General features: G+C 43.2%; 2 protein-coding genes across 2 annotated transcripts in view; both read right to left on the reverse strand.

The window, feature by feature from the left end:
• Positions 1-1,148: 1,148 nt before the first annotated feature.
• Positions 1,149-25,196, reverse strand: wnt10a (wingless-type MMTV integration site family, member 10a). The gene is made up of 4 exons (XM_034574354.1): positions 24,469-25,196; positions 22,250-22,515; positions 15,759-16,132; positions 1,149-2,371 (listed from the first exon to the last, which is right to left on the reverse strand). Exons 1-4 carry the CDS (start codon positions 24,528-24,530, stop codon positions 1,814-1,816), a joined length of 1,260 nt encoding a protein of 419 aa, XP_034430245.1. The 5' UTR covers positions 24,531-25,196; the 3' UTR covers positions 1,149-1,813.
• Positions 20,805-26,291, reverse strand: part of wnt6b (wingless-type MMTV integration site family, member 6b) — a 38,389-nt gene continuing 32,902 nt past the window's right edge. The window contains exon 6 of the transcript XR_004612516.1: positions 20,805-20,817. The gene's annotated coding sequence lies outside the window, so the exon portion shown is untranslated. The remainder of the gene's footprint in view (positions 20,818-26,291) is intronic.

Genomic DNA, 26,291 nt, shown 5'->3' on the forward strand with positions numbered 1-26,291 from the left:
CTTATCAGAATCAAAATAATCTGTTGCACTGGAAGCATCATCACCCCCCCCCCCCCCTCTGCTTATAACACTTAAAACATATCTGCTTGAAATAAATTACACCGTCTGATAAGGAGCCTCACTCAAAAATAAAAAATATGATCTTCAACATGTGCACAGGCAGAAATCCTTATCAACCTAATCTTAATTATATACCTTTAAAGTTGATGACAAAACATCTCCGTCGTGCACGTTGAAGAAATGTGAAGGAGGTGAGTGTAGATATAATACAGGGAGCTTTCAGTGTCACACACACACAGCACATTGCACAGTGCGAGGAGCTGAACGCCTGTTCACGTGCACTCAGTTTCCCGAGGCACTTTTAATGTATTGTACATATTTTTGTGCAGCATCAATATGTTTTTTTATTTACAATGCCGTTCAGATCGTGCTCAAGATGAAAGCTGTATGTGTTGAATTAATTGTCTTCTGTGCACTCGGTGTACTCTTGACAGGCCTCTTACGTTAGATACCACACACAGACACACACACACTACACATGGTGCATTTTGGATACATGTCAATGCAGGACAATGTGTTTTAAGGAGGTCTGGAAAACAAATGTATGAGCTTGGGTCACAAAAGGTTGATTGTTAGATGGATTCTCATAGTGTAGAGGAATATAGTGCTTGTTTTTACTCTGTTGAAAGTGAATTTTATGCAAACATCTTCCATATATAGAAAAGGAAATTCTTTCAGATGTCATGGTCTGACATGAGGAGTCCCAGGGGGCGAGTTTCACATCAGTTTTTCATCATTGCTGTAATGCCCTCCTTTCCAGAGTGGCCATCAATTATTATTAAAGTTTTGCTCTTTCAATGCAATCTTCTAATTTATGAATACTGACATTCACACTAAACAGTCCAGTTTTCCCTGGGAATTGAATTTCTCATTTCTCCCTTTTTTCTACCAAACTGCGTGGATGTATTTATTGGAGGTTTATGACTGATACACACCTGAGCCAGACAAACCCCCTGATGTCATCTATATAACATGATATCTGCTATAAAACACAGAAAAAGTAACTGCCCCTTGAACAAGGCACTAAATCCTTAAGTGCTCCAATTGTGTTGTGCTGTGTGACAAATCCCGTGCATTGTGAATCCTTGTGTGTGTAAAGCTCTATGTTTGTCCCTGTATGTTGTTGATGGAGACAGCAAATGCTAAATGTTAATGCTGTAAGTTATTATATAGACAATGGAGGGACTACTGTTTGAGTTGTGATGTGGTTGAAAACCCTTTTAGATGCCCTCCCCCATTTTTAAACTTTCACGTGCTGCAGACATCAGCCGTTCCACCTTAAATATCTCTGGCGCTATGAAGCAATATTATTTTCTTTCTGCATGCAATCTACCGCTTACGCTCGACTTCCTCTCTGCCCACCTGGATCGCACGCAGCTGAATGTCAGTCAACATTAAGAGTTTGTTGTTTTTCAGGGCTCAGATCTCATGTCCCGGACTTTTCAGATACTCATCTGATATAATTGTGTCCCTTTGTCTCAAGAGGAAGGCAGTAAACGTCCAAGCTCTCTGAGATGTGGCAGCTTTACACATACCCTGCATGTGCACAACCCACACGCACGTCTATCTTTCTGCTGGCTCAACTGCTTCACATGCACTGTCCTCGCTCTTCTGGAAAACAGCAGTCCACCGCGAAAAAGGAACGGGGGTACAAATATTACAGTCATATTCCCCTTTCAAATGAAAAGTCTCGGTTTTAAAATGTCTCTTTGTCCTTGTTTTCTTTATGTAGTCTTTTTTGACGTGTATTTCTTCATTTGCAGACACTGACCCACTCTGTTATCCTGCACTCTTCGCAGACCACGTAGCAGCACCAGTGAAACTTGCAGTTGCAGCGTTCGCTCCGCGTCTGCTGCAGGATATTGTGTCCTCTGCCGCAGCACAGACTCTCGCAGTTGTCCATGCCGGGACTGGTCTTGTTGCAGATCCGGCCCTGCGTGCCGGTCGAGTCCGACCCCAGGTCCCGCTCGCAGAAGTCCGGCGACTTCTCAAAGTAGACCAGCTCGTTGACGCTCGGCCGCCGCCGATGTGTGTGGTGGTGGTGATGGTGGTTGTTCTGATGATGGTGGTGGTTGTGGTGGTTGTGGTGGCTGTGATGGTTATGGTGGTTGTTGTGGTTGTTGTGGTGGGAGTGGTCGAGCTGCCCCGTGTTCCGGTTGTGCGCTTTGATAAGTGTGGCGACGTGGAAGCGCTCTTTGAGGATTGAGCCCACCACACGGAACTCCGGGGTGACTTGCCAGCAGGTCTTTAGCTGGCAGCTGCCCGACGTGCCGTGGCACTTGCATTTCCTTCTCATGTGGTCAAGCACCACCTGCGAAAATCAGAGACGGATACAGACAAAAAAGAAAGAGTGGGATGAAGCGAGGGAAGGAGCAGAGGCGAGGGAGTCAAAGGAGGAAGGGGGGGGGGAAGAAAATGAGAAGGATTAATAACTTTCTTGATCACTGGTTGCATTTGAAGTTTAATATATACAAGTGCCGTGTGTTGCAGAGTGCATCTCATATTTCATACAGTGAATACTGGCTTTACTTTTAACTTTTTTTTTTTCATTTGCTTGTTCTTATAAGCAAGCGACTGCTCCACTGTGAACTGAGAGACACACAATGCCCTGAAGAAATTGGTCCCACATTTCAAAAGCCAGGTGGTCCGACTCAGAGCCAGTTTGTCAAACACACTGATATCAAATAACACAGATGGATGCAGGTATTACCCAAACAGAAGTGATTGTCATTATTCATATTTTGGCAGCAGGGAACGACCCCCGAGCTTGACCCACATGTAATGGCACATTAGGCATCGGAGCATTGCAGTATTTACATACTTTAAATATTATGGTTTAATGCTGGATGGAACGATATGGAAAATCCACATTGTATTGTTTTAGTTTATATTCAAGGACATGAAAGAATGAATGAAAGACATTTCTACACACAAGTTGGGCTTGTACTTCTAAATGTTCACTGTCGACACTGATATAAGAAAAAACTACACCACGCACACTAAAATTCTTATAGAGGGCATTTTAAACGTTTTTTTTTTTACAGTACATTTGGATGCATAAACAAGCACAGACACAAAGTATCCTGCTAGAGCACGACCAACACTGCAGGACCTCCCCACCCTCCGTCTGTGGCACACACACACACACACACACACACACACACACACACACACACACACACATAAACACTGGTACATCCCACATCGCATAAATCCTGTCCTGTAATGTTCCTCAAGGCTCTGCATGTGTGTACACATGTACATGTGTTTGTGCCTGTTTATCAGTCATCACCCGTTCTAAACTTTAGGATTCAATTACCTACAGGAACCTAAGGCCACCCAGATCACTGACAGATGCTGATGCCACTGCTGCAGCCCCTATCAACACGTACACACACACAAACCCTCTGACATACAGGCACATACACATGCAGCACTCATACACAGTTAAACACATGACAATGATGCTTATATCCATGGACACACACAAAATATGACCCACGCACTTATTCTAATTCAAAACTAGTTCAGTGCCCGCTCTAAACCTGCCTGTTCAGAATGGGCTGTTGGCTTGGCCTGTGGTAAGGCTGCAGCTTCCTCTCTGAAACCGTAAAAGTGACCTGCGGTAATAAAGCCGTGACAAATAAAGGCCGACAGCAAGAGTCGTTCCTCAGAACTGTAAAGCTGCACCCTGTTCACCTGTTTATTCAGAGTTAATTAGTATTGAATGTATCCCGTGTCCAGATTGCACCAAATTTGTCACGGCACTTCCTTGGGCCCTAAAGAATACACATGCCTAGCGTGGAGCCGATAAGATGAGCAGCTCTTGAGATATGCCAGCCACATACAGACAGACAGGGATTTAAGAATTTTCTCGAGGAGGGTTTTTTTTTTTAGGGTATGTGGCTGTATAGATTTGTAAAGATGAAAAACAACCAGAGACTAAATAGATCTGTCATGAAACTGCAGCACTTTCAATTTGGATTAATGTAAAAATGGTATTCTTCACTTCCAGTATCCTTGTACCGACTCCACCTGTCAAACAGGGGAACTGTATCGTTTCCTTTAACTAGTGGAATGAATGAGCGTAAAGGTGGATGAGTCAACGAAGGTGTGATAAATTGACTCATCTGTTTGGAATGAACAAGTGAAGAGCACAGCAGAAGAAGAAGAAAAACCCTCCTGTTTGCCACGGAGCCAAAGATAACAAGGATCAGGGATAGTTTACAAGAAATAAAACATTAAAGTTTAATACAAAAATCCAGTTACTGTTGCATCCATCTAGAGCTGTAAAACGAAATACTGTGTAGTGATTAGTGTAAATATTGTTCTCTTACATATTTAGACACGTATTTGTACGTATATACATTTATGTTTGGACATATGTTTATGTGCACTTATGACAATTTAATGTTAGAAACTGTTGCTGCAGATTTAAATCAACATTTTTTCAGTCATCACTGCATGTTTTGTTCATAATGTGTGTACAGGGAACAGAAAGTGAATAAAAAGTATGCATTTTGTAAAAAAACAAACATGGTTCCTGTGTAATTGCGTTGAAAAAGAAAGTTTAAAGAAACTGTGACCGGTGGTGAGGAGATAGCTACTACAGAGGCAGTAAGACTTTATAGTAAACAACACGATAATAGCTCAAACAGCACTTGCACTGGGTTCAGATTGCAGCGTTCGGCTCAGTTTTACATAAAGGCAGAGGCAACCCCAGAATCACAAACGCACTGGCCTTAAACACACAGCGGAGTCTGTAATCATAAAATGCTCTAACCTAAACCTTAAGGAGACAAACTGACCTAAGAGTCATAATTGCATCCACATTGCTACTGTGTGACGGTACTTTCACAACAGGATCAAGGTTTCAAACGGGAGTAAAACAACAGAAAACAGCTAAAAAGCGGTATTTCTAATGACAGATGTGTCATTGTAGGGTACGAATAATAAAATTAAAAGAGAGGCAGCGTGTCTCAAACTGTTTTAACAATGTTCTTTGCAAACTCCCTCAAAACGATTGCTTTCCAGTCGTACAGCACATCTGGCTTCCATACCTAATGTTCAGAAAGCACCATAATTTAATTCAACATTTGCTAAATCCCTCCTCAAAACATCAGTTGTCCAGTCTCAGTTTGGCAACCACAGATAGGCATAGGTTTGGATTTCTCCATCCACGTGCCAGCAATGTGTAGAGGGCTGGAGTGCCATCAAAGCTCGACCTTTAAAGAGTTTGGGGGGGATGGAGTCTTAGTTTTTGCATAAATAAAACTACAGAAAAAGTACAAAATCTGTCAAATCTTACATTAGCTTACGTAGCTATGACGTAGCAATGATTTCAGGAAGGTAGAATTAATAGTTGCTGGACAGGAATGAAAATACAGCCATTGTTTCTACTAATTGAGTTTGAGTCTATGTAAGAATATGTGTCACTTTATGTGTTAAGTGCAAACTAGCTGTACAAGTCCAGGATGCTTTAGGGGGCTTGGCTAAACGAAACCTTTCCCACAAGTTTATGTGTCGCTATAAAATGAAAATGCTGCATCCTAGACGTTTGATTTCTTCTGTCAGACCCAGACAATTGGGTTTACAGCTTGTTGTTGCTCAACATTAGTCAAACCGGTTAACCGCTGACAAGGCACAGCAGTTAACATTAGAATGAACGTTTGACACATCTGCCAAAATTCACCATCACGGAAATACTGGGCACAGCTCGGTGGCCAGGTTCTAAAACTTCGACAAAAGTACTCAACTCCAAGTGAAGTGTAGTTCTCGTGTGTGTGTGTGTGTGTGTGTGTTTGTGTCAAATCTTCGTCTGATGTGCAGTTGAAAATCAAACAGGTATAATCCAGACCCTTAACTGGTAATAGGAAATAGGGAAGCTGTCTGCTCTTGCTATATTAGAAGTGGTCTGTCAGTATGATATGTGAAGGGCTGATCCACCTGACAAAGGAGCCAGTTAAGAACATTTTGTGCATGTTCGAGCCTGACCGATATGGACTTTTGGGGCTGATGCCGATATGAGGTAGTTTAAAAAAAATTCCATTCCACCAAATCTCATTGATTTGCAGCTCAGTGGCTGCCTCGGTCAGGGGCCCCAATGCCGCTGATGCAGGCCTCATTTTAGCTCCTTTTGCTCAGCCTTTCACACTCGGGGCCACAGTGTAATAATATCTGTCTGAATTGCCATTGGCACCACTGTAGCTCTGAATTGGTTCATCACATATCTTGTGCAGCAGATCCTTCTCTGTTATGCTTGACAATCCTCTTCCTCCAGTGCTCCTCTCTTTTGTGGGGTCCCACAGACATAATACTGATTTCAATCGTTATGTGAACTGGAGTAGACTGTATGTACGGTAACAATACCCTCGTACCACTGATTCGTTATCTTATCATGTCTATTATGTCTTGCCTTAATTAAACGTGCTGTCCAGTTATTCCCTGCAGTTGAAATAATTCAAATCAGAAACAGCTCTAATAACAGCACTGACTCGTTTAGTCTGGATGTCATCTGTTACTTTTATCCGTCTCTGTTTTCCTTTCTTTTCACAATTACTTTTAACTGTTATTTCAGGTATTGTTTTATTTGTTGTCTTTGAATTTTCTTTATTCGTCTCTAAGGATATAAGACTTCCAGACGACCTTTCAATGGTATTTCCCCGAACTCAGGCTGGATAAATAATCACATGAAAGGATTGTGATTTTCCGCTTTCTTCCTGCTCCTTCACATCAGTACCTAAGGCTATGGGGCGTGTAATAAAGACAAGAGAGAGAGAGAGAAAAGACAGAAAAATACCGTGTGTCTGTCTCTTAGTTTTTTTACGATTACTGACTTGACGACTGTGGAGAAAAGGAAGCAAACTGACGCATTGTGATTTATTGCTGCCCTCTTGTAGATGTTGAGATTTAGCCTTAAGGACGTGGGGGGGGGGGGGGGGGGGGGGGGGGGGTGTATTGTGAAAAAAAGGTGTGGAGGGGGGGAGAGGAAAGGAAAGGAGAGAGGAAACACGGATGACAGGAGGAGGAGATGATCTTTGGATTATCTCTTTGCGGCCTCTCCAACACTTGATACTACAAAAGCTGTGTGTGTGTGTGTGTGTGTGTGTGTGTTATCACAAATCACATGTACGTCTAGCCTGTTCTCCTTCAGTCATCATGTCCTGCTGCTATGAATCTGGATGTGATCGCAATCAGCATGTAACCTGCCATCGTCTGAGATTTCTGTGACAATGAATATACAGACGGGTCCTGGTTTTACACAACATGAGCCACCAGCTATAAAAAGCTTGCGTGAAAAGAACACCTTGTGCAACACACTTTCTTTGAGCTGCGCTGTTATTATGTGGAGAATCAATTGGGGCCTGGAGTCCCCCCTTTGAGAAGAGTAAAATAGGTCACTGTGTTAAACAGTAAGTATTTGTTTTAAAAACATGCGTAACTGGATATAAAGATGGAAACCTGCTAATAGTGGCAATTCCGTTGACTTATGACGCCATGGCGCACGCCGCATGTACACAACAGTGATCTAAATGCTTCAAAGTCAACGGTGGACCACAGCTAGGGACCAACATCTGGCGAGTTTTAATGAGTGAGACAGAGGCGTCCATAAAACAACCCCAGACAGAGATCAAATAGGACATGTTGGTGGCAGATTAGGTCTGCAGGCTACATAATACAGTAGACTGGGGGGGGGGAGGGAAATACAACATGTCGAGTGGAGCAGAGCAGACTACCGTGCAGTGGAGAGGAGGTTTGAAGTAAACTAAAGTTTAGATAAAGGTACTAGAGTTGTTCCACCAGCCAGTAGAACCAGAAAAGTTGCAGTTGTGTGTATTTGACAACAGGAACAACTGTATCCTCACTTATGGTCCTAATCTTTACGACCTCTGCCAAGGAGGTTATGTTTTTGTCTGCATCTGTCTGTCAGTTTGCAGCTATACACAAAAACTACTGGATGGATTACCAGAAAACTTGGTGGAAGGAGGCAGCACGGGTCAGGGAAGAACCCATTAAAGCTGGTGCCGATTCAAATCAGGGGAGATCCAGGCATTTTCTATACCTTTTTATAAAAATGCGATATAGGTAGAATTTCTTTATCATTTTCGTAGATTTCTCGGGAGAATAATTCCTGGATATCGATGAGAAAAATGATGCTTGCAGTTGGTGCAGGTCCCAATACAAATCTGGATCCAGCGAATTTCAATGTGGTTTCATAAGAGGAATGTTGGGCCTCGGTGGAGGTTGTTGTTTGTTTTTTTTACATCTCATTGTGAAGCCACTGCTTGACAGGTTGTTATTTTTGTGATTAAAACAAATGTTTCTTTTCCTCTTTTAAATGTTCACTACGTCTGTTGGGGTTCTTGCACACGTTTAATCCGTTTAGCAATACTCGGTTACAACAGTCATTTGTTCTTAAACATACAAACTCAACGAGGTGGTTTTTTCATTTGTTGCATGCAAGTGGTGGGTTCAGCTCCGTCATAATGAACGCTGTGACGCAGGACTACAGTTACCAGTTAGACCTGATGGGGCGCTTTATTCTGTCATCCTGACCAAATATTGAAATTTGGCTGAGTCACTACTGAGTCTGTGGTAATGAAGGAGTCAATGATGACTTACAGCATTTTCTTTTTTTGGAGAGGGAAAGTCCTGTGGCACGACATAAACAACGGAGAGAAGAAACAGCCAGCGAGGGATTGATGTGCCTGCGAGACGTTTTATGAGGAATCCAACAGCACATAAAAAAAGGGTATTTCATTGTTCTCCCTGCTGTGAAATGTATGATCCCACCCTCGGTTGATCACATGCAAGATGCGGAGGCTGTAATAGTTTGTTAGTTAATGTAAAATACTTTCCTATTGGTCTCAGTGTAATCCACATTAATGTTTTGCAGTATGCGACGTAAGTAAACACGTTTACACGCTCTCCAGAGGCACAGGAGTCGAGCAACTTGACTTCCAGCCTCGTTGCACCACAACTTGTGCCGTATTGTCGGATTTGTTTGGTTAATTGAATTTAATCGCGGGCCAATCCCTGTGTCATCACCTCTTTTGGGAAAATCCTAATCTGGTGTCTGTGTGTCCCGCAGTCGACCCTTTCCCGCTGAAGAGCGGCCCGCTCGACTGCGTGCTGCCTCGTGTTCGCCAGTTCAAAGACAATCTGCTAAAGGGCCTTTAAAGCCGAGCAGAAAGCCAGGGCGATATCAAAGCACACAAACAAATCCCACAGCCGCACATTAAGCCCAGACATCACTTTAAACAAATCAAACGCCTCGCTTCAAAGGAACAATTACGCGTACACAGACAAATACACACACGCGCACATGCAAACACAATGACATGTAATTACTGAGTAAATGCATAACTGGGGTATACAGGGAGACGCATTAGAATGTGAGTGTGCATGTGTGCAGTATTTACTCACTGTTAATGTCCACAGCTCTCATTTAGAGACTGTAATAAAATGTTATTACCAGCATAAGCACTTCCACCTGCTGCTTTTACTGTGAAACATTTGCCTCCGTGTACGTTTGCGAGAGTGTGTGTGAGTAAAAGAGAAAGAGTTGTAGAGATAGAGAGAGTGTGTGTGTGTGTGCACATGTTGGTGCGCGTGCTGTGTGTGGTGGGTCACATCAAATGCTCGGCCTCTGTACTGTCAGGACTCAGGAATGCCGCGCACACCACTGATGATATAAACTGGCCTCTGAGGAACGCTGCACTAACCCTGCACTAATATGTTGCTATTTTTTGATCAAACACACTTTGCTTTTTCGTGTGGGTTATGAGTCAATGAACGAACGTGAATGGGATCTCCAGAGCAGTTTATCACCGCTTAAGGGTTAAATTAGACATAAAAGGATCTGCAGGGGTCCCACTATTGCCAGTTTGGATCAAGCTTAGAGGGGGGGGTGGCACTCAAATCCAGTATGGTTTGACTAAAAACTTGTAAAGTATGTTCAGTGGTCTGGTGGAGCCATATTGTGCCTTAAAACGCAGAGTATAAGTTGCCTCAACTGTCTGGAAACATCAGGTGGGAGTGGCAGAGGTGCTTTATCAGCTGCTGCAGTCTAGAGGCTTATACATCAGAGATTAGGAACAACTAGCTACCATCATATCAAACCGCACTGGATCATCAGCTCATTGTTGGAGTAGGAGCAGTAAGAGGTTTGTACCTGGATGTCAGTCGCCGAAAGCAGTATTTCCATTTCCATGTTGTGTTGTCCGCCACCTGATTTAACAATGCAGGTCCACTGCAGCCCACTATACTGCAGCACCTTCACTTAATCCCATATTTGTGGTAATCCAATCATATCTGAAGGATTCACTTTGAGTCCATTTTCTGTTGCACTGTAAAACACATCATGTTTTGAATGACAGACGCTCTCATTGCGGTTTCATTGTATCTTTGAAGTGTCGGATCACCTCACATTTCCTGCTGTACAACTTCCCCATTGTGATGATAATCAAGAGTCAAGTGCCATCACGAACAAATCCCTTGGAAGTGATTTGGATAGACTCGAGGCAAACGTCTCCAATGTGCAGATGATTACCCGTAGGTCTATTAAACAGTTGAGTTGAACCGTATGTTTCCTTCCTGATGCGTGCCACACCGTCTCTTTTTACTCCCCTGAAGTTAGACCCTGATGGTAAATTGAAATTACGCTTGCCAGCCAGCACTGTCGCCACTTGCCTAATAAACAGACAGGATTGAACAGAACCTCAGCGTGGCTTGCATGGCTCGGAGCTGCGCAACTAGAACACAAGCAGCCGTGCCAAAGCATTTGCTTTGAGGTGTGCTCTCTAAACGATTGAGAAAAACGCTCAGAAGAAAAAAATAAGAAAAAAAAAACTTGGCTGAGAAGTTTACTGCCTCGGTGGAGTGTCTCCATGTGATGAGCTCGACACTTTAAACATGAAGTCAAGCCTTTAAAACTCTGCTTTATGAACTGCTGCACAGCAGTGCGTTTGGGTTCACTGCAACAACACGTTGGAAAGTGGCATTTTGCATCCTCTCGGAAAAACCAGTGCAGATATTGGATTACTTGATTTATGGACATCATCAAGTCATATCAAAATAAATGTATTTTTCCTGTTCACTCAAATTAATCTTATTTTGCGTGTAAACAAGCAGCCTGAGCTTTACATATGCTGATGATGCCGCTGACACTATGTGTAAATAAACCTCCCCTCATCATAAAGGTCTTGTGGCTCCTCAGAATACAGTATTATTTCTGTAATCAGCCCCGCTGGAGAGAGGAGTCGGTGGAGGCCTGAGCAGGCGAGGGGGAGCGAGGGAAGGAAGGGCGAATCTCTTTCTACTTTCCGCCGCGGCGTTTGAAGTCTAAAATCTTTTGCAGGGTTTTAAACATCTGTTTCCAAACTGCCAGCAGCCACTAATTAGGGCTAAAAACAAGACGGGACGTCGTGAGAACCCTGGGGTGGGCATGAGGCGACATGCACGCCCCGCGAAAGAAAAAAAAAAGCCCCACCACATTCCTCTAGCCTAAAGACTACTTCGCTGAAAAAAAAAGGGGGGTGGGGGGCGTAGGGGGCTGGAGGGGAGGAGCAGGGTGGTGGGAGGTTTGGGGGAGAAGAGACACGGGAAGGGCCGGCATTATTTTTTAGGCCGCCACCTGTCAGTGTGTTTTCTGTTTGATTGTGTGGGCCGTGTGTGTGTGTGTGTAGGTGTGTGTGTGTGTGTGTGTGTGTGTGTGTGTGTGTGTGTGTGTGTGTGTGTGTGTTGCGTGGTCTTAAAGGAGCTTTGTTGTGGCTGTCTCTACTATTTGAAGTCCTCAAGGTGCCTGGTATTTTACAGCAACTCCACAATGACTCATAGTGAGTTTTCTTTCTTTCTCTTCCTCCTTTTCCTCGGTCCTTCCTTGCCACTCTCTCTCTCTCTTCTCTTCCTCTCTCCATCTATATCTCGTCTCTATCGCTCTGTACATTACACTCGTTGGTGGTGATGATCTCCAACCTTTGGTGAGATGTAACAAGTCCCTAAGACCCCTCATGCAGGTCCAAACGCTCTCACAGCCCCTGATTTCATGGCCTTAAACCCCATGAAACACGTCCATTAAGCTCATTTTGTCATTTAAAAATAGCACAGGGGGTTGGACCTTTCTCACCATTACAGCTGAGTGTTTGAAGAGCCCCCCCCCCCCCCCCGTGTAACAGAGACATAGAACCAGATGTATCAGATAAGCGAGCAGGTCAAACACTGTAGCTTTGAACCCTACCGGGGTCATCCGGGGTCGTCAGGCTTGTGTCAGAATGCGAGAGGTAAAGGATCACTGGGTGTCGTTTCGCCTCTGCTGGTTAGAACCAGCAACTCTGCCAAGAACAAGGTATCGGCTCTTTGATGTTGATGACTCGGAGTCAAAGTTTCTTTCTGTTGTTTGATGGATGCCTCTGCTCGCTTGGCTGGAAACAGGCCGTCTGGCACAGTGAAGGCAAAATTTATTGTGAGGAACCTGAGAGCCAATATTTAGCCCTTCTAAATATCATTCTGCAAAAGATCAAACTGTAAATTAAAATGAAGCTGAGTGGTGCCAGTTATAGTTTGTTTTCTTAGAGCGACTGCTGTACTTCTTAAAGTCTGAACGGCCTGATTACATGTTCGGATTTTTGAACGATTTTCTCTGGGGCACTTCACCTGCCAAAAGACTGTCGCTGGCTTGGTTTCATAAGCTTGTTTATGATATATAAACTTAATTAATATCAATATTGATTAATTAGATTTGTGTCTGAAAGTTAACCTCCTCTAGCTATCTATCGGATTTTTTTTAGTTCCTATAGTCACGTTGCCAACTGACTTCTGAAACTGTAATTATTGAATAAGATGTCTGCATCACATCATATCATTTAATGACTGGTGTATGTTGCTAGTAAAATGAGTCACTTAAAATCGGGCTAAATGACAAATTGGTATCTGTGTCATTGTTCCATTCAACAAACAGTGATTGATCTATGACCATCATTTTAACAGCTATTTATAGTCCCTTCCAGTTTCTTTATATGTGAAACCCAGGAATTAGCCTCAGACTTTCCAGCCCACACCTACTCACAGGACGAGCGATTTCTGCATCCCATCCAATGGCCTTGCAACTGTATATACTTCTGCAAATAGGCACGCTGACAGGGAAAAGAAAAAGCAGGATCACATTTGGGATGTTATGAATGTACGAGTGTATTTGTGATTATTGGGGCGCATGCGGCCTCAGGATTTTGACAGAGTAAAGACAACATACACGAGGCCTCACTGTGATCCTGCATGTGATCGAGTTTCATAATCATACCGACCCCAGCCACACTAAAAGAGACAAATTAGTCACTTTCCTTGGCTCGTGAACTAATCACTGCTGATGTCATATCGGCTCCGAACCAAAGTTTACTCCCCACGTCCACATCAGTGATTGGGATTTATGTGAGCGGCTCTACCAGCGCAGCTCCTGCAGGGAGGCCGGCGGCTCTTGAGCTCATCTGACGCACCCCGCATTTGTGTTGTGTCTCCATAATCAAGGAAACCAGAAGTAAACTGATCGAGAGATACAGGCCCAAATTACTCCGAAGGAAACGGGGAACAATGAGCAAGTTACGGTCGCTTCTCCTCCGCTCCACCACGAAGCTGGACATCGTCAAGGACTATCACCGTCATGGACATCTTTCTGTTGCGTTGCTCGAGGCAAAAGACGTTTGGAACTATTTAGTGAAAAGAGGTTTAGACTACACAGAGACAAATATCGAATGTTTATAAAAAAATATAGGAGCCTTTAAGTATTTTAGCCTGGCATTAATAACATAAGCAGCCTTGATGTAAAATACAATTCTCTGTATGTTTTATTATCATAGGGGTGAGAGTGAAATCACCCTGTTTGACATCCTGGCTCATCTGACACTGATTGACACAACACAGCCAGCGCATCTTAACAAAACAATGTTAGTCTAAAGTGACAACTTCCTGTCAGAGGACGACTTATTTGACAGTGTCCTTCTGAGGGATGGAGACTTTACAGGAGTTTCCCTGAAGACACAACCAATCGAGAAATTCATATGTAACGTGCTAAAGAATACAACACAACATATACAACATAACTATCGTGCTAAACTTAATTCCTCTCAAATTCAGCTTAGATCCTATTAATTGTTTCCCCTGTCATTGTTAATGAAGACGCAGATAGTGGGAGGGGATAGTTCTTAGGGCTTCTGAAAGATGACATGCCAGCACCGACTGAATAAATCTGATAATAATTAAAAACATTTGTTGTAGTAGTAAAAAACATTTAAGCCCCCCCCATCCACCGAGCCAAAGCTTCCTTTCAGATTCCAAAATGAATGTTTTCAAAATATCACTCAAACACTCACCCATAACATTTTCACATCACACTGTGAAATATCAAGTGGAGTGGAAAGTATAAAGTTACTCCAGACATAATGTGTGTATTAAAGTAATCCCCGAGGCAAGACTAACACATACGAGAAGAATCAGACTGGAAATTCCCCCAGTGGCCACCTTCACCGATACACTATCTGTGTTCTGCACTGGGAGACTGTAAACTGAACTGTACAGTAACCTCAACTCCCTCTGTGTGTGTGTGTGTGTGTGTGTGTGTGTGTGTGTGTGTGTGTGTGTGTGTGTGTGTGTGTGTGTGTGTGTGTGTGTGTATTCATGGTCTCTCTGTTCTCTCTCTCCCATTTATTTCCTCTCAACGCAACCGGTCAAGGCCCCTATGAGTCCAGCTCTTTCAGAGGCAGTGTCTGAGGTTACATCCATACGACAAAGTTTTTGTTTGAAAACGCATCAACTCTGCTGGCGTCTTTTAGAGCTGCTAAAACAGAGACGTGTGCACTGCTGGGTCTTCTCGATCACAACGTAGCCATAGCAGATTCGTCAGGCTCCTATCACATGCCCCCCCTTTCCAGAGGAAAACAACCAGAATCAGCCTCGGCTACCAATGTAGAGCGCAACATGGATAATCAACTGCAAGTGTTGCTGACCCTGTTGTCTCTAAAGTCTGCATTTTACAATGATGCAAGTGTAGAAGATGAGCTGTTATCCGAGCAGTCTGCGACAATTCCCATGTCCACCGGCACACGCATGACCAGTGTACATGAGTGGTCATGTGATAAGTGTTTTCAGGCGTGTTTGTCTTGACATTCTGTATGTGATGAACGAAAAACTGAAAATTGTCACTCTTTTTGATAGTTTTCAATTTAAAAAAGTCAAAACTGAAGCAACAGAAACCTGGAGCCCAAACACCAGCTGTTCAGAAGTTATAACACAACCCATCCTTGGTGTCACAGGATTTTGCTAATGGTTCTCAGAGTGGTTTGACTCTCTCACTCACTGGTTATGCCAATAAACGACTAAATGACAAGTAATCATTTAAGTTAGACGATTACAGGATCCGTCCCTCTCACTATAAACTGTACTACTTTCTCTGAAACACGTCATCTCAACCCAAGCACCATGTTTTTGCATGACATGGGGTTCCATCGTTTGAGTAAAATGCACTGGATGTGTAATATTAAGTATAATATTAAATATTAACCAAGCATGTATCCGCGCAGCAGTTAGATAACCTGCATGCCGAACATTCCAGTATAGACACTGGTCCCTGAGGTAAAGAAATCCCAGGGAAAGCATTAAAATGCAGGATCTCAACATGTAGAAACAGTCATACTAACAAACAGACTCACCTGTCTCCCAACTCTATTATTGTGCAGCCTCATCCGGGCATGGATGTCTTTGTTGGTCTCCCGAGCATCCAGGAAGTCACGCGAGAACTTCTCCCCGAATTCCACATCGGGGCTGCAGCCGCCCCACTCCCAGGAGTCCTGGGGTCCCGGCAGGTCGGCGGGGAAGTGCTCCATGACGCCGTGCACCATACCCTTCCCACGGTGGATGGCCTCCAGCTGCAAGCGGTGCAGTTTGATACGAAAGGCTTCCTCGTCGCCGCGGCGCTTCTCATCGCAGCCGCATGCCTTCAGCTTGCCCATGGAGCAGGCGTTGGCCACAGCGTGCACCACACCCGCTGCTGCGATTGCGTACGCAAAGGCGCTCTCTCTAAAGCCTGTAGGCGAGGGTGGAGACGATAGTGGTGTTAATATAGAGCTGGACGCTGAGGTTGAAGTGTCACAATCAGGAAAGTTTAAGAAAAGAAACGGTCATAACACGGCTTTGATGACTGAAGTTACTGTCTCTGAACTGACACAGGGCTTCACAGCTATGCCAAAAATGACATATGAGGACTGACTGATTGGCTTGAGGACCGTGTCAGTATTTGGGAATGTGCCTCGCCGCTTTTAAGAAGCCGCCGTGGAAGCGTCCAGAGTGCTATGAGATGGAGCTTGTGCAAAATGTTAAAAACCTTTTCGATAACCTGCAGGCAGAACATACCAGTGCGTGTGTGTCATGAACCTGTCAGGTGAAATGAGAAGATTACCAGGTAAAAGCATGATGGAGGGAGACGTCTGCAGAGGACTCGGACTGTGGTGCTGTTTGCATGTTTTTCAGCTGTGGTCGATTCTTCTATTTTAAACCCAAATAGAATCCGAAGAGCAACAGAACTATTTAAATTTCCTCGTTAAAGTTGAGTTGTAAAATGTGCCGAATAACTTTAAGATGTGAAGTGACTTTCCCATCCATAAAAGTCGCTTTAACAGCAGCTAAGCGTGCGAGATGAAGGAATCTCTTCATTTTTCTGTTTGCAACTTTGCATGTTTAGTCGATACATGCTCAGTAAAGCTGTCGTAAAAGAGTTAAGGATGCACACAGGCATTTATTTGCACACCCTAAGTCCCCGGATAATTGTGTCAGTCTAATCCGATTTGACTGTTTTTATTTGTCAATTAGTTCATTCTTTTAAACAATGCTTTATTAAACTGCCAGACTTTTGAACGGGGTTTGGCGAGATGGTCAGGGTTACAGGGACATTCACGGAACAAGCACCACGTTAGCCCTGTAAGCTAACGTGTGCTAACAACAGATCTGCAATGTGCAACAAAAGCCAGATGTTATATGCCATATCATATTAGTTGCTGTGAGCTGCAGAAGGCAGAAGATAATGCATCGTCGTAAAATCCTTAATGCACGATGCTCCTGCGATGTAAAAATCTAAAAAGTACACAAATGTTAGTGGCCAATTACTTGCCAACACCCAGAAGTTCAGTGCACATTCTAATGTTGCGCAGGAAAAGCTGCAGCGTCAAGTGTCTAGACTGTCAACATGACGAAGGCGAAATTAGCGTGTGCCAGGTATCAGGTTTCCATCACTGCCAATTGGAGCCAGAACCAATTAAAACCTGTATCGTTGACACAGGTTTTAATCGACCTGGGAGTTAAAACGGATTCTCTCCATTCATCGCAGATAAAAGCTTGATGTCAGTGGGTGTTAGAGGGATTATTGACCAGTGGACAAGGGGCTTCAGACTCATCCTGAATCTAGGTCCACAGACGGCAGCCCTGATATCAACAGTGCATATGTCCAATCTCATAAAACCAAGTGAAACATCTGAGACAGTATGAGAGACTGAGACTGTATCTGTGGAGCAGCTGAAAATGAACAAATCCTCATCGCTCCCATCAGACGACTCACATTCTCTTACTAAACTCAACCCTGTCTCCTTCTGTCTGTGCCACTGCTTCTATACAAGACCTTTATGTGTGAAACTCTGCACTGCATTAACCATCATAGGCCTGGAACCACATTGAATGCATTTCGAGCCTCTGTCAAACTCCCCTAATCCATGGGTGGATTCAGGGATCCCTGGCAGAGACTTGGGATCAAATGAATGAGTTTTTTCCTTTTGTTTGTTTTTGTCATATCAATATCTTGCAATGACCCATGGACCTGTACTTTACTGTATTTTACATGCACGTGTTTAGCTCAGACAGACTGAATTACGCCGCACTGAAGCGTTTGCCTTCTAATCACTTCAGACTGGCTCAGCCTGCAAGAGGTGGTTAAATGACTGTGTGCGTGTAATAACTCTATATGATGTGGGACAGCTGTTGCCTTTACAGCGAAACACATCTTTTTCTTGCTTGAGAAAGTCGTACTTACATGCGGCACATGTAATGAGCAACTCCACCGCAACCCATCTGTAATTCAGAAGACCAATGTTGCAGATCTCCTCTCTTACACACACATAGTGTAAAAACACTGACACATGCACCCTATCCACATATTTCTATTATTAAATAAAATCAATGAATCTGAATATCGAAGGATGAACACCAGCATTTGCTCTCGTAGCCTCTGCCGTGTTTGTTGTTGGAGATATTAACTGCCTGCGGGCAAGGCACCCTCAGGTTCTATAAAAGAAGCCCCACTGGGCCGTCACTTACTGGTGTAGAAAACAGTGAAGATTATACTGGAAACTTGTAAAGAAGACATGAAAAGAAACCACTTAGGGTTTTATAGCACAAGGCTTGAAGGGGAAATGATTCAGGCTGGCTGCTGGAGTCAAATAAAAAGCCAATAACTGGAACTGCCCCATTTTTTTTAGCAATGTTTGATGTCACTTCATTATTTATATATTCAAGTAAACGTGATGCTAGTTTGTTTCTCTGTGAGATATGATGTAACATTTCACGCATTTGCATTCGTGTTGGAATTGTTTGCTTTTGTGACACTGGAAAAAACTTTCAGAGGCTGAAGAATCACTATGTGAAACAGACAATTATCCACAGACCAACTGTCTGTAGTTCCCCAAAGCAACTCATATTCATCAGAAGTTGTACGTGTCACTTTGACTATAAAGCTTGTGTCACTCCATTATCCTACAGTATGAGGGTCAGAAGACAAAGTTTAGAATTTACCAAACGTATTGTCACTTTCTTAGTGATCACTGCCATGCTCGGCTTGACCTTTCTCAAAAGAAAGCTGCATTCCTGGTGCAGAACTTGTGCCCTTTGAAGCAAAACTACAGCAAGTCCACATTCAAACTGACTTTTGTCCAGGAGTGAAAGGAAAACTTAAAGGAGGAAGGAATCTGTCTACGAATGACTTTCTTGTCTTAAGTTGTACATGTATAATCTGTGCAGGATGAAAAAGTAAGAAGTAAGCAGATCAGATGAAGGCTGACATTATACTGTGAGTCACGTTTCAACAACCTGCCTTCAAAAAGTCATAAGCCAATTATAATCATTGACATGCTTTCAACGTTTAAAGGACCGGTGTGCATAATGTTTAGTGGCCCCTAGTGGTGAGACTGCAGATTGCAATCAACTGAATACCCCCTCCTCGCACCCCTCCCTTCAAAGCGTGTTGGAGAATCTGCAGCAAACACCACTTTTTGGTTTGTCCATTCGGGGCTTCTGTAGAAAGATGGAAGAGGACCTGCTTCTAGTGTAGATTTAAAGGACTTAGTTGGAAATAGCAAAAAACACACGTCAGCTATTAATTTAAGTTGATTATATGCCAATAAAAGCATAATTGAAACATTACATTCAATTTCTACCAATACATCCTTTAAATCCAGGAGCAACATTTATATTGAGTCCTGTTTCTACCAACCTGACAAATATGAAATCATCAAAATAGCTTCATGCTGCATTTAAAAAGCAGGGAGACAGCGAGGCTACCTTAAAATACCGGAGTCGAGGTAAACTGTAAAGTCCTGAGATAAATCTGCTAACTCTATAACACAGAAGTAACAATTTGATACGGTGTCATTATATAAAAAAAGAGTTATTATTGCAGCTTGAATGTTCAACTTCTGATTATATGTTTGGTTTGATACAAGAAAAAAAAATGCACATACACAATCTCTGAGATTGCACCGACTACATATATAATTTGACTCACTCACGCCCACTCTGCCCCTCTCTCCCCCCCCCCCCTACCAACTTGACTTACACAAGGAGGGGGAAGAGAGAGGGATGGCACTTAGGCACATCCTCATACTTAGAAAGCCTGTTTTAGCTCCAGCCCCGCTCCGAGCCGGGCTCCCCGACTCAGGCCCCCGGAAGACTGGGAACAAATCAATCTAACAAATAATTCACCGGCTGCGCCACGCCCGGCTGAACTGATGGCAGAGGAAGTGGCAAAATGAATTAAAGATTCAAAGGAAACTGTCACTTTGTGTTACGGAAACCGACTAAACAGGTTTCTGCTTTTGCCTCGAGAGTTGGGAAAGTGCTGAGAGCAAATTCACAAGCACTTGCACTGGCAAGGGAAGTAAAAGCATTAGGAGCAGCCCGGCGAGGGAGGAAACAGACACAGACACAGAAGGAGAGGGAGATTCTCCTATTTCTGTCTATCCATGTCTCGCCTGACGTCCTCTTTAGCCCAGTTTTTTATGCAAGCTAAACGCGAACGAACAGAGGCCCATAAATTTTATTACAGACCATCAGCTGAGAGATCCGTGGCAGCGCCAGAGAGGATCCAAGCAGCTTCTGATGTAGAAACATTTGACACCAAAACAAACACTGAAACGTGAAGCACTTGATAGCCCCCTCAGTTTCCCAAGGATTATTCAGGTGTAGACACGGCTCCGCTGGCTTTTTAAAAAACAGCAGATACATATTTCTGATAGCAGATGATCCGTCCAGCAGAAACAGAAGCTTTGCTATTCATACTCCGTGTGAGACAGGATTGTTTATTTTCTCTATGGGCAGTTGCACCAGAAAACTTGCACTGATCACCACAATTCCGCCTAATCCACAACTGTAAATACGTCTCAATTAAAGCGCTGCCAGTAGCTGCACGCCGTAATGGCTGCAGCATGTTTACTCGCATCCATTTTTCAGCTTCTGTGGAGCGGAATGTATCAACATGTAACAGATGAATCATCCGATTTAAAGAGGTTGTTTATGTCAGTGGTTTGGAGTTTCTGCACCCGGGGCAAACCAGGGATGCCAGACAACCAGCAACTGCCTCTGCTAATAATGACAAACAGCCTCTCAATGAGTCAGTGAGGAGTGAAAGTTACGGAGGTGTGTAAGCTCATTGCGTTGTTAAGAGTTTTTTTCTTTCGTTCTTTGATAACCTTCTGTGGTGGTAAAGATTGAGGGAGATAAAACTAGAGTTTAATGATTACACCGCACGCAGATTAAGGAGAAGATACATTAATGGAAACACCCCTCGAGGACAAAGCCGATCAATTTAATGAGTTTGTGTTTTTTAGGATTGAGGGATCTATAAACATTTCATTAAGAGTTTAACTTTTTGAAAGTTGTTAGTACACATTTTATAACAAATATTGAAAACCTGTACTGACAGTTTGCTATTATAAATTATCAAAGCAATGGCCGAGCTAAATTAAATGTAGCTGAGTGATAATCTCAATAATTTCTCAGAAAATATTTAAAAGTTTTGCTTTAGAAGTCTTATAATAATAAATTTTTAATATTTTCTCCCTCCTCATTGTGCAACTCAACTCAAGATTCAAACTACAACCTCCTCAGTGTGTCGTTCGTCTACCCAGGTGCTCAGGCCACTAAGAAATTGATGCCCTTTTCCAGTCAATAACCTGGGACGAGTCCGTCCGAAAGGCTTCCCATCTTTAAAGATCCTCTTTCATCCTTTGTGGCTGACTTGCAAAGCTCCGATCACTACAAAGCCTCAGAGGAAACCGATCTGTGGGAGGGTTTGGTAATCTGTAGGTGACTAACTGCTTTTGAAGTTACCTGCTCCTTTGTACGGGTTTGTTGAGGAGACACAGCGCGGTGGTTAGACTGTACACACCGGCCTGCTGGTCACTACACATAACCTGACCACGTGGAGGAGCTTATTGTTGTGAGACAGCATTGAAGAGTTGTCAGTTCAGGGTAAAATTATCTCTTTTTAAAGCCATGTTTAAAGAATAACGGTATAATATCAATATCCTTTTGTTTAGGACGTGTATCTTTGTGGTGGCTTATCTTTCTAAGCCTTTCCTTTCAGGGTGTTCTATTAAAGTATGTTTTAGAATAACAACCACAGCCTATTTGAAGACCAAACTTTTGATCTTAATAGTTTTTTTCAGCAGGTAGCCTGTGGTGACAGCTCCCTTCACGACCTCTAAGACAAATATACATTTTCTGTATTTATTTATTTGTAACTTTTAGAACTTGGAAAGTTTCGTTACCGCAACTTTTCATGACCGGGATGTAAAATGCCCACAAAACAAAATACACGAATTGAACTGAAATGACACATGAGTGTATTCTGTGCTGTGTTTTGTATGGTGACCATGTAGCTGACCTCTTTTAAAGACTATGCTGTCGTAGGGTATTTTGTTCCGAGTTTCCAGACTGGAGCAGTTCCAGCGGTGCCCTCTGAACTGGTGCTGGCACTCGTGGATGGCGATCTGGATTCCCTGGATCGCTGAGGCCGTCACGTCTGGGTTGCGCATGCACACGTCCAGTTGGCGCCGCGTCAGACCCGGGAGTGTCAGACACACCGTGTTGGCGTTCAGGATTGGGTCAATGTTGGGGAGCTTCAGGCCCAGGATTTCATTGGAGTCTACCCTGCATGGAGCACACAGGTCTGGTTATTGACAAGACAAAGATACAACTTCCTTTTATCACTGTTCAGTCCCCTTTTGCTGCTAACACGAGTCCAGTTAGAACTGGTAAAATTTCCGTTCACGCTCCATGGGCGTCACAGCGACACTCAGTTCCCACAGTACCAGACAGGCGCCCGGACTTGATGATCCCCAAGTGCAGTTGATTGCTGTAAAAACCTCAACAATACACGTGATGTGGGTTAACACTTGTAAAACCATCTCCAGATGCTGACGGAAGGGGAAATGCACTATTTGTTGTTCTTTGCTTTTGAGACGGATTCACTTTTACGATCGTGTAAAACTGTTGCCAAAATAACAGTGGATGAAAAAAAAAACAATGGCTCTTACATCCTGAGGCTGAGTTTACAGGAGAGTTGTCTTATTTGAGGGTTTCTGACGTTGTAAAGGCACAATTAAATGTGAATTTAAACATATAAGATGAACCATGAATGTTTGCTTTTAGTAGTAATTCCAGGGCCAATAACGGTCATAGTGTACAAGCGTTCATCACAGATCTTTTTCTAGTGTTTATATTATATACTGTTCCTATTTTTATATTTTTATTTTGTTATATTTATGCTTAGGCACAAACAGCAAATTCCTTGTAAGTGTAAACCTACTTGGCAATAAATAAAAGAAATTCAGATTTTGATTCTAATTCAGTTTTGTCTCCTGGCCATGACTTTGATATTAGCTTGACTGAGCATGATAAGAGTTACAAAGCAGAATAAGAGAGTTGTGATTGGGAACGATCTAAAGTTACTCTAAGTTCTTGTAACAGTTTTACCTGCAGCAAATTATCCGCCTCACAAAATCTTCTGAGTAACTTTTACAGCTGTTAGATGTGTGTGTGTGTGTGTGTGTGTCTTTCCTCAGCTGTCTCCTGCCCCTGCTGCAGATCAATCATGTGAAACACAGTAATTCAGCAGGCAGCAGTCAAAGCCCCTTTTCTTCTTCACAGAGAAACAGTAAGAGCAGTAACAAGGAAAACACAGGCTGCTCTGATGATGGCTTCAGAGCTGAGAGGTGCACAGCTTTTCTTTTTCATTGTCATTACACAGTAAAACACAGGTTGCGTGTCCCAGTGGTTGTGTGACTGGGAAACACACAGGCTCACATGCAGGCGTGGAGCGTGCATGCACGCGGCTGCGGGCAAACACACATCTGTATGCACACCCTGCACACCCACACGCAAATACCCAGGTGTGAGGAGGCGTGTGCAGTAACACAAACACAAAATACACACACAGCTGCAGCACATTTGCATGACAACTTCTACCCGGTTTTGTCAAAGTGTATATATTTTCTGCACATTTCTATTCTGCAAGTGTCCACATCAGAGAAACCAAACTCAAACTCTCACTAATCACCTCCTGCAAAAAGCACCCAGCCTTGGACATGAGTCAGAAAATCAAAGATACAACTTGCTGTGGCATCAAATGCTCAGTTGCACGGTTGCTGCCCTACTTGTCAGCAAAGCGTTTTGAACCGTGTGATTCCAGTTCGGTTTCTGTCACTACCTGTTGTGTTTCCTGATTTGAGATAAGACCTGTTTCAACAACTCTTTCCAAATATAGATTATTAACTGGCAACATTGTTCGGGGAGTGAAAGAGCAGATGATTGGGAATGAATAATAAAACTAAAGATAAAGGCTGATGATTCATTTGTTTTAATTACTTTTTAAATGTTGTAAAGGTAAATACCACGTGAGGAACAAGTGTGACTCATTTGACATTTACTCACATGAAAGAAAATTGACTTTCACGAAGTTTAATTTGTTTATCCAATTTCTTAAATCAAAATCAAAAGAATAAGAAGAACACAGAGTGAGAACATGTGGAGTTACATATATTCTTTAAATGTATCACCGATTTTTAGCTTTGATTCAAACATCCAGTATTTATTCCAACTCACCTTTTATCCAGGAGACAGATAACTAGCAGGACGCACGTTATTCGGAGGACTGGCTGTTCCATTCTGTGCCTTTCAATTATTAAAAAACAAACAGGAAAAAAATAAAAAGTTAAAAAAATAAAAAATAAAAAAAAGCAATAGCTTAAAAGTCCAATATTCCGCTTCGGAGTTTAGAAGAGGACACAGTGGGAGAGGAGGGGGGCTCGGGTCTGGTCCGGCTTAAAGTTGGCGCTGGACTTGACAGCTCCGTGTGCCGTGCGTCCAGATGTGCCAGCCAGAGGCGGGATACTCATTCAAGAAAAAGTTTCATCCAGCACCTCTCGGCTACACTGAATGGAGGAGGCTGCTGCTGTGAAGTGTCTGGGGGGGGGGGGGGGGGAAGTGCAGTCTCGTCTTTCTCTCACACACACACATCCGTACACATCCCGGTATCTCCGCCACACGAGGACTTTGCATTGGTTTTTACATCCGAGGGAAAGAGAGAGAGAGAGAGAGAGAGCCGGCGGATCCAGGATGGGCGCTCCTACATGAAGTCTGCCTGACTAGTGATTGTTCGGTAGTCTCTCCTCCAAACTTGCTGCACTTAGCGCTGCGCCAGCCCACTTTTTGGTTTTGCGTCACTCCGGCAGTAGGAGCGCGCACCGAGGGAGGTCAAGTGGCTCGTTAGCGCAGGATAGAGATCCTCTCGGATAAGAAACACTTTGCGTGCGCCCTCTGTGAGGGAAGGAAGTTTTATATCCACTGCAGGAGCGATGCTGAGGAGGAGGAGGAGGCTGGTGGTGGTGATGAGCAAGAGGAGGAGGAAAGGGTTTGAACTGAGGATTGTAGATTTGGTGGAAGTTAAGATGACGATGATGAAGAGGAGGACATGATGCATGCAATAAAAGGTGATTTATGAGGATGAGATGGATTGCACAAAGAAGATTGTAGGTTTAACCGTGATCATCTTTACTTCAGCCTTTAATGAATTAAACCTCACCCTTATACGTTTTACAAGTATAGAAACCTTTTAACATATCAAGGCTTATTTCACCCACTGCTTTGACTTGAAAAGGCAGCTCTTCTAACTTTAGGGGAGTCAAAAAAAGAGACATTTATTTATAGATTCATTTTCTTTAAGCTCATAGACCAGACGGACGCCATGTCTCCACTTCCTCAGACTGTCCAGAAATGAAGCCAAATTGTCATCATGATGTTTTTATAGCATCAAATAAAGCACTTGAACAAACATCAGCGTGGTAAGAACAACCTAAAATGACAGAAACCATCTTTTGAGAAAGAATTATTTGACGTGTCCTCTAGACTTTTTAGTTTGGTCCAAGACCCATCCACCAACATGGAGGAGGCGGCACGTATGGTCTATACCAGCAGGTGACGAACGAGACACTTCATCCTCACTTTTGGGGACAAGTCATGTCGATCTATGAGCATCATATAGGTTATTTCTTCAGACCCAACAAAGCTCTTCCAGTGGCTTTGGACACTCTAACACTTTTTACAGATTTTTTTATTATCTATATTACAGCAGAATGTGTATCAGAGGAGGATTTGCAGGGTTTTCTGTCAACACGAAGACCTTATTGTCCTCTGTAAGAAAAGGGTTGTAAAGAAATCGGCGCTGGTTAAAATTGTCAGCCGAAGTTCTCGTTACTCTCTAACCTTCCCTGTGTGTCACGGCCTTTAATCTTCCGATATAAACGGCTACAGAGTCAAACAAAAAAGTCTCCATTGTTGATGGAGACCACATGATATCACTCATCTCAGTGCTTTATGAGTAGCTTAGAATAAAGATTTCAGAAACCACAAATAAAAAGGTTTCTTCC

The sequence above is a fragment of the Hippoglossus hippoglossus genome, chromosome 21 (assembly GCF_009819705.1).
Source record: "Hippoglossus hippoglossus isolate fHipHip1 chromosome 21, fHipHip1.pri, whole genome shotgun sequence".
Lineage (NCBI taxonomy): Eukaryota > Metazoa > Chordata > Actinopteri > Pleuronectiformes > Pleuronectidae > Hippoglossus > Hippoglossus hippoglossus.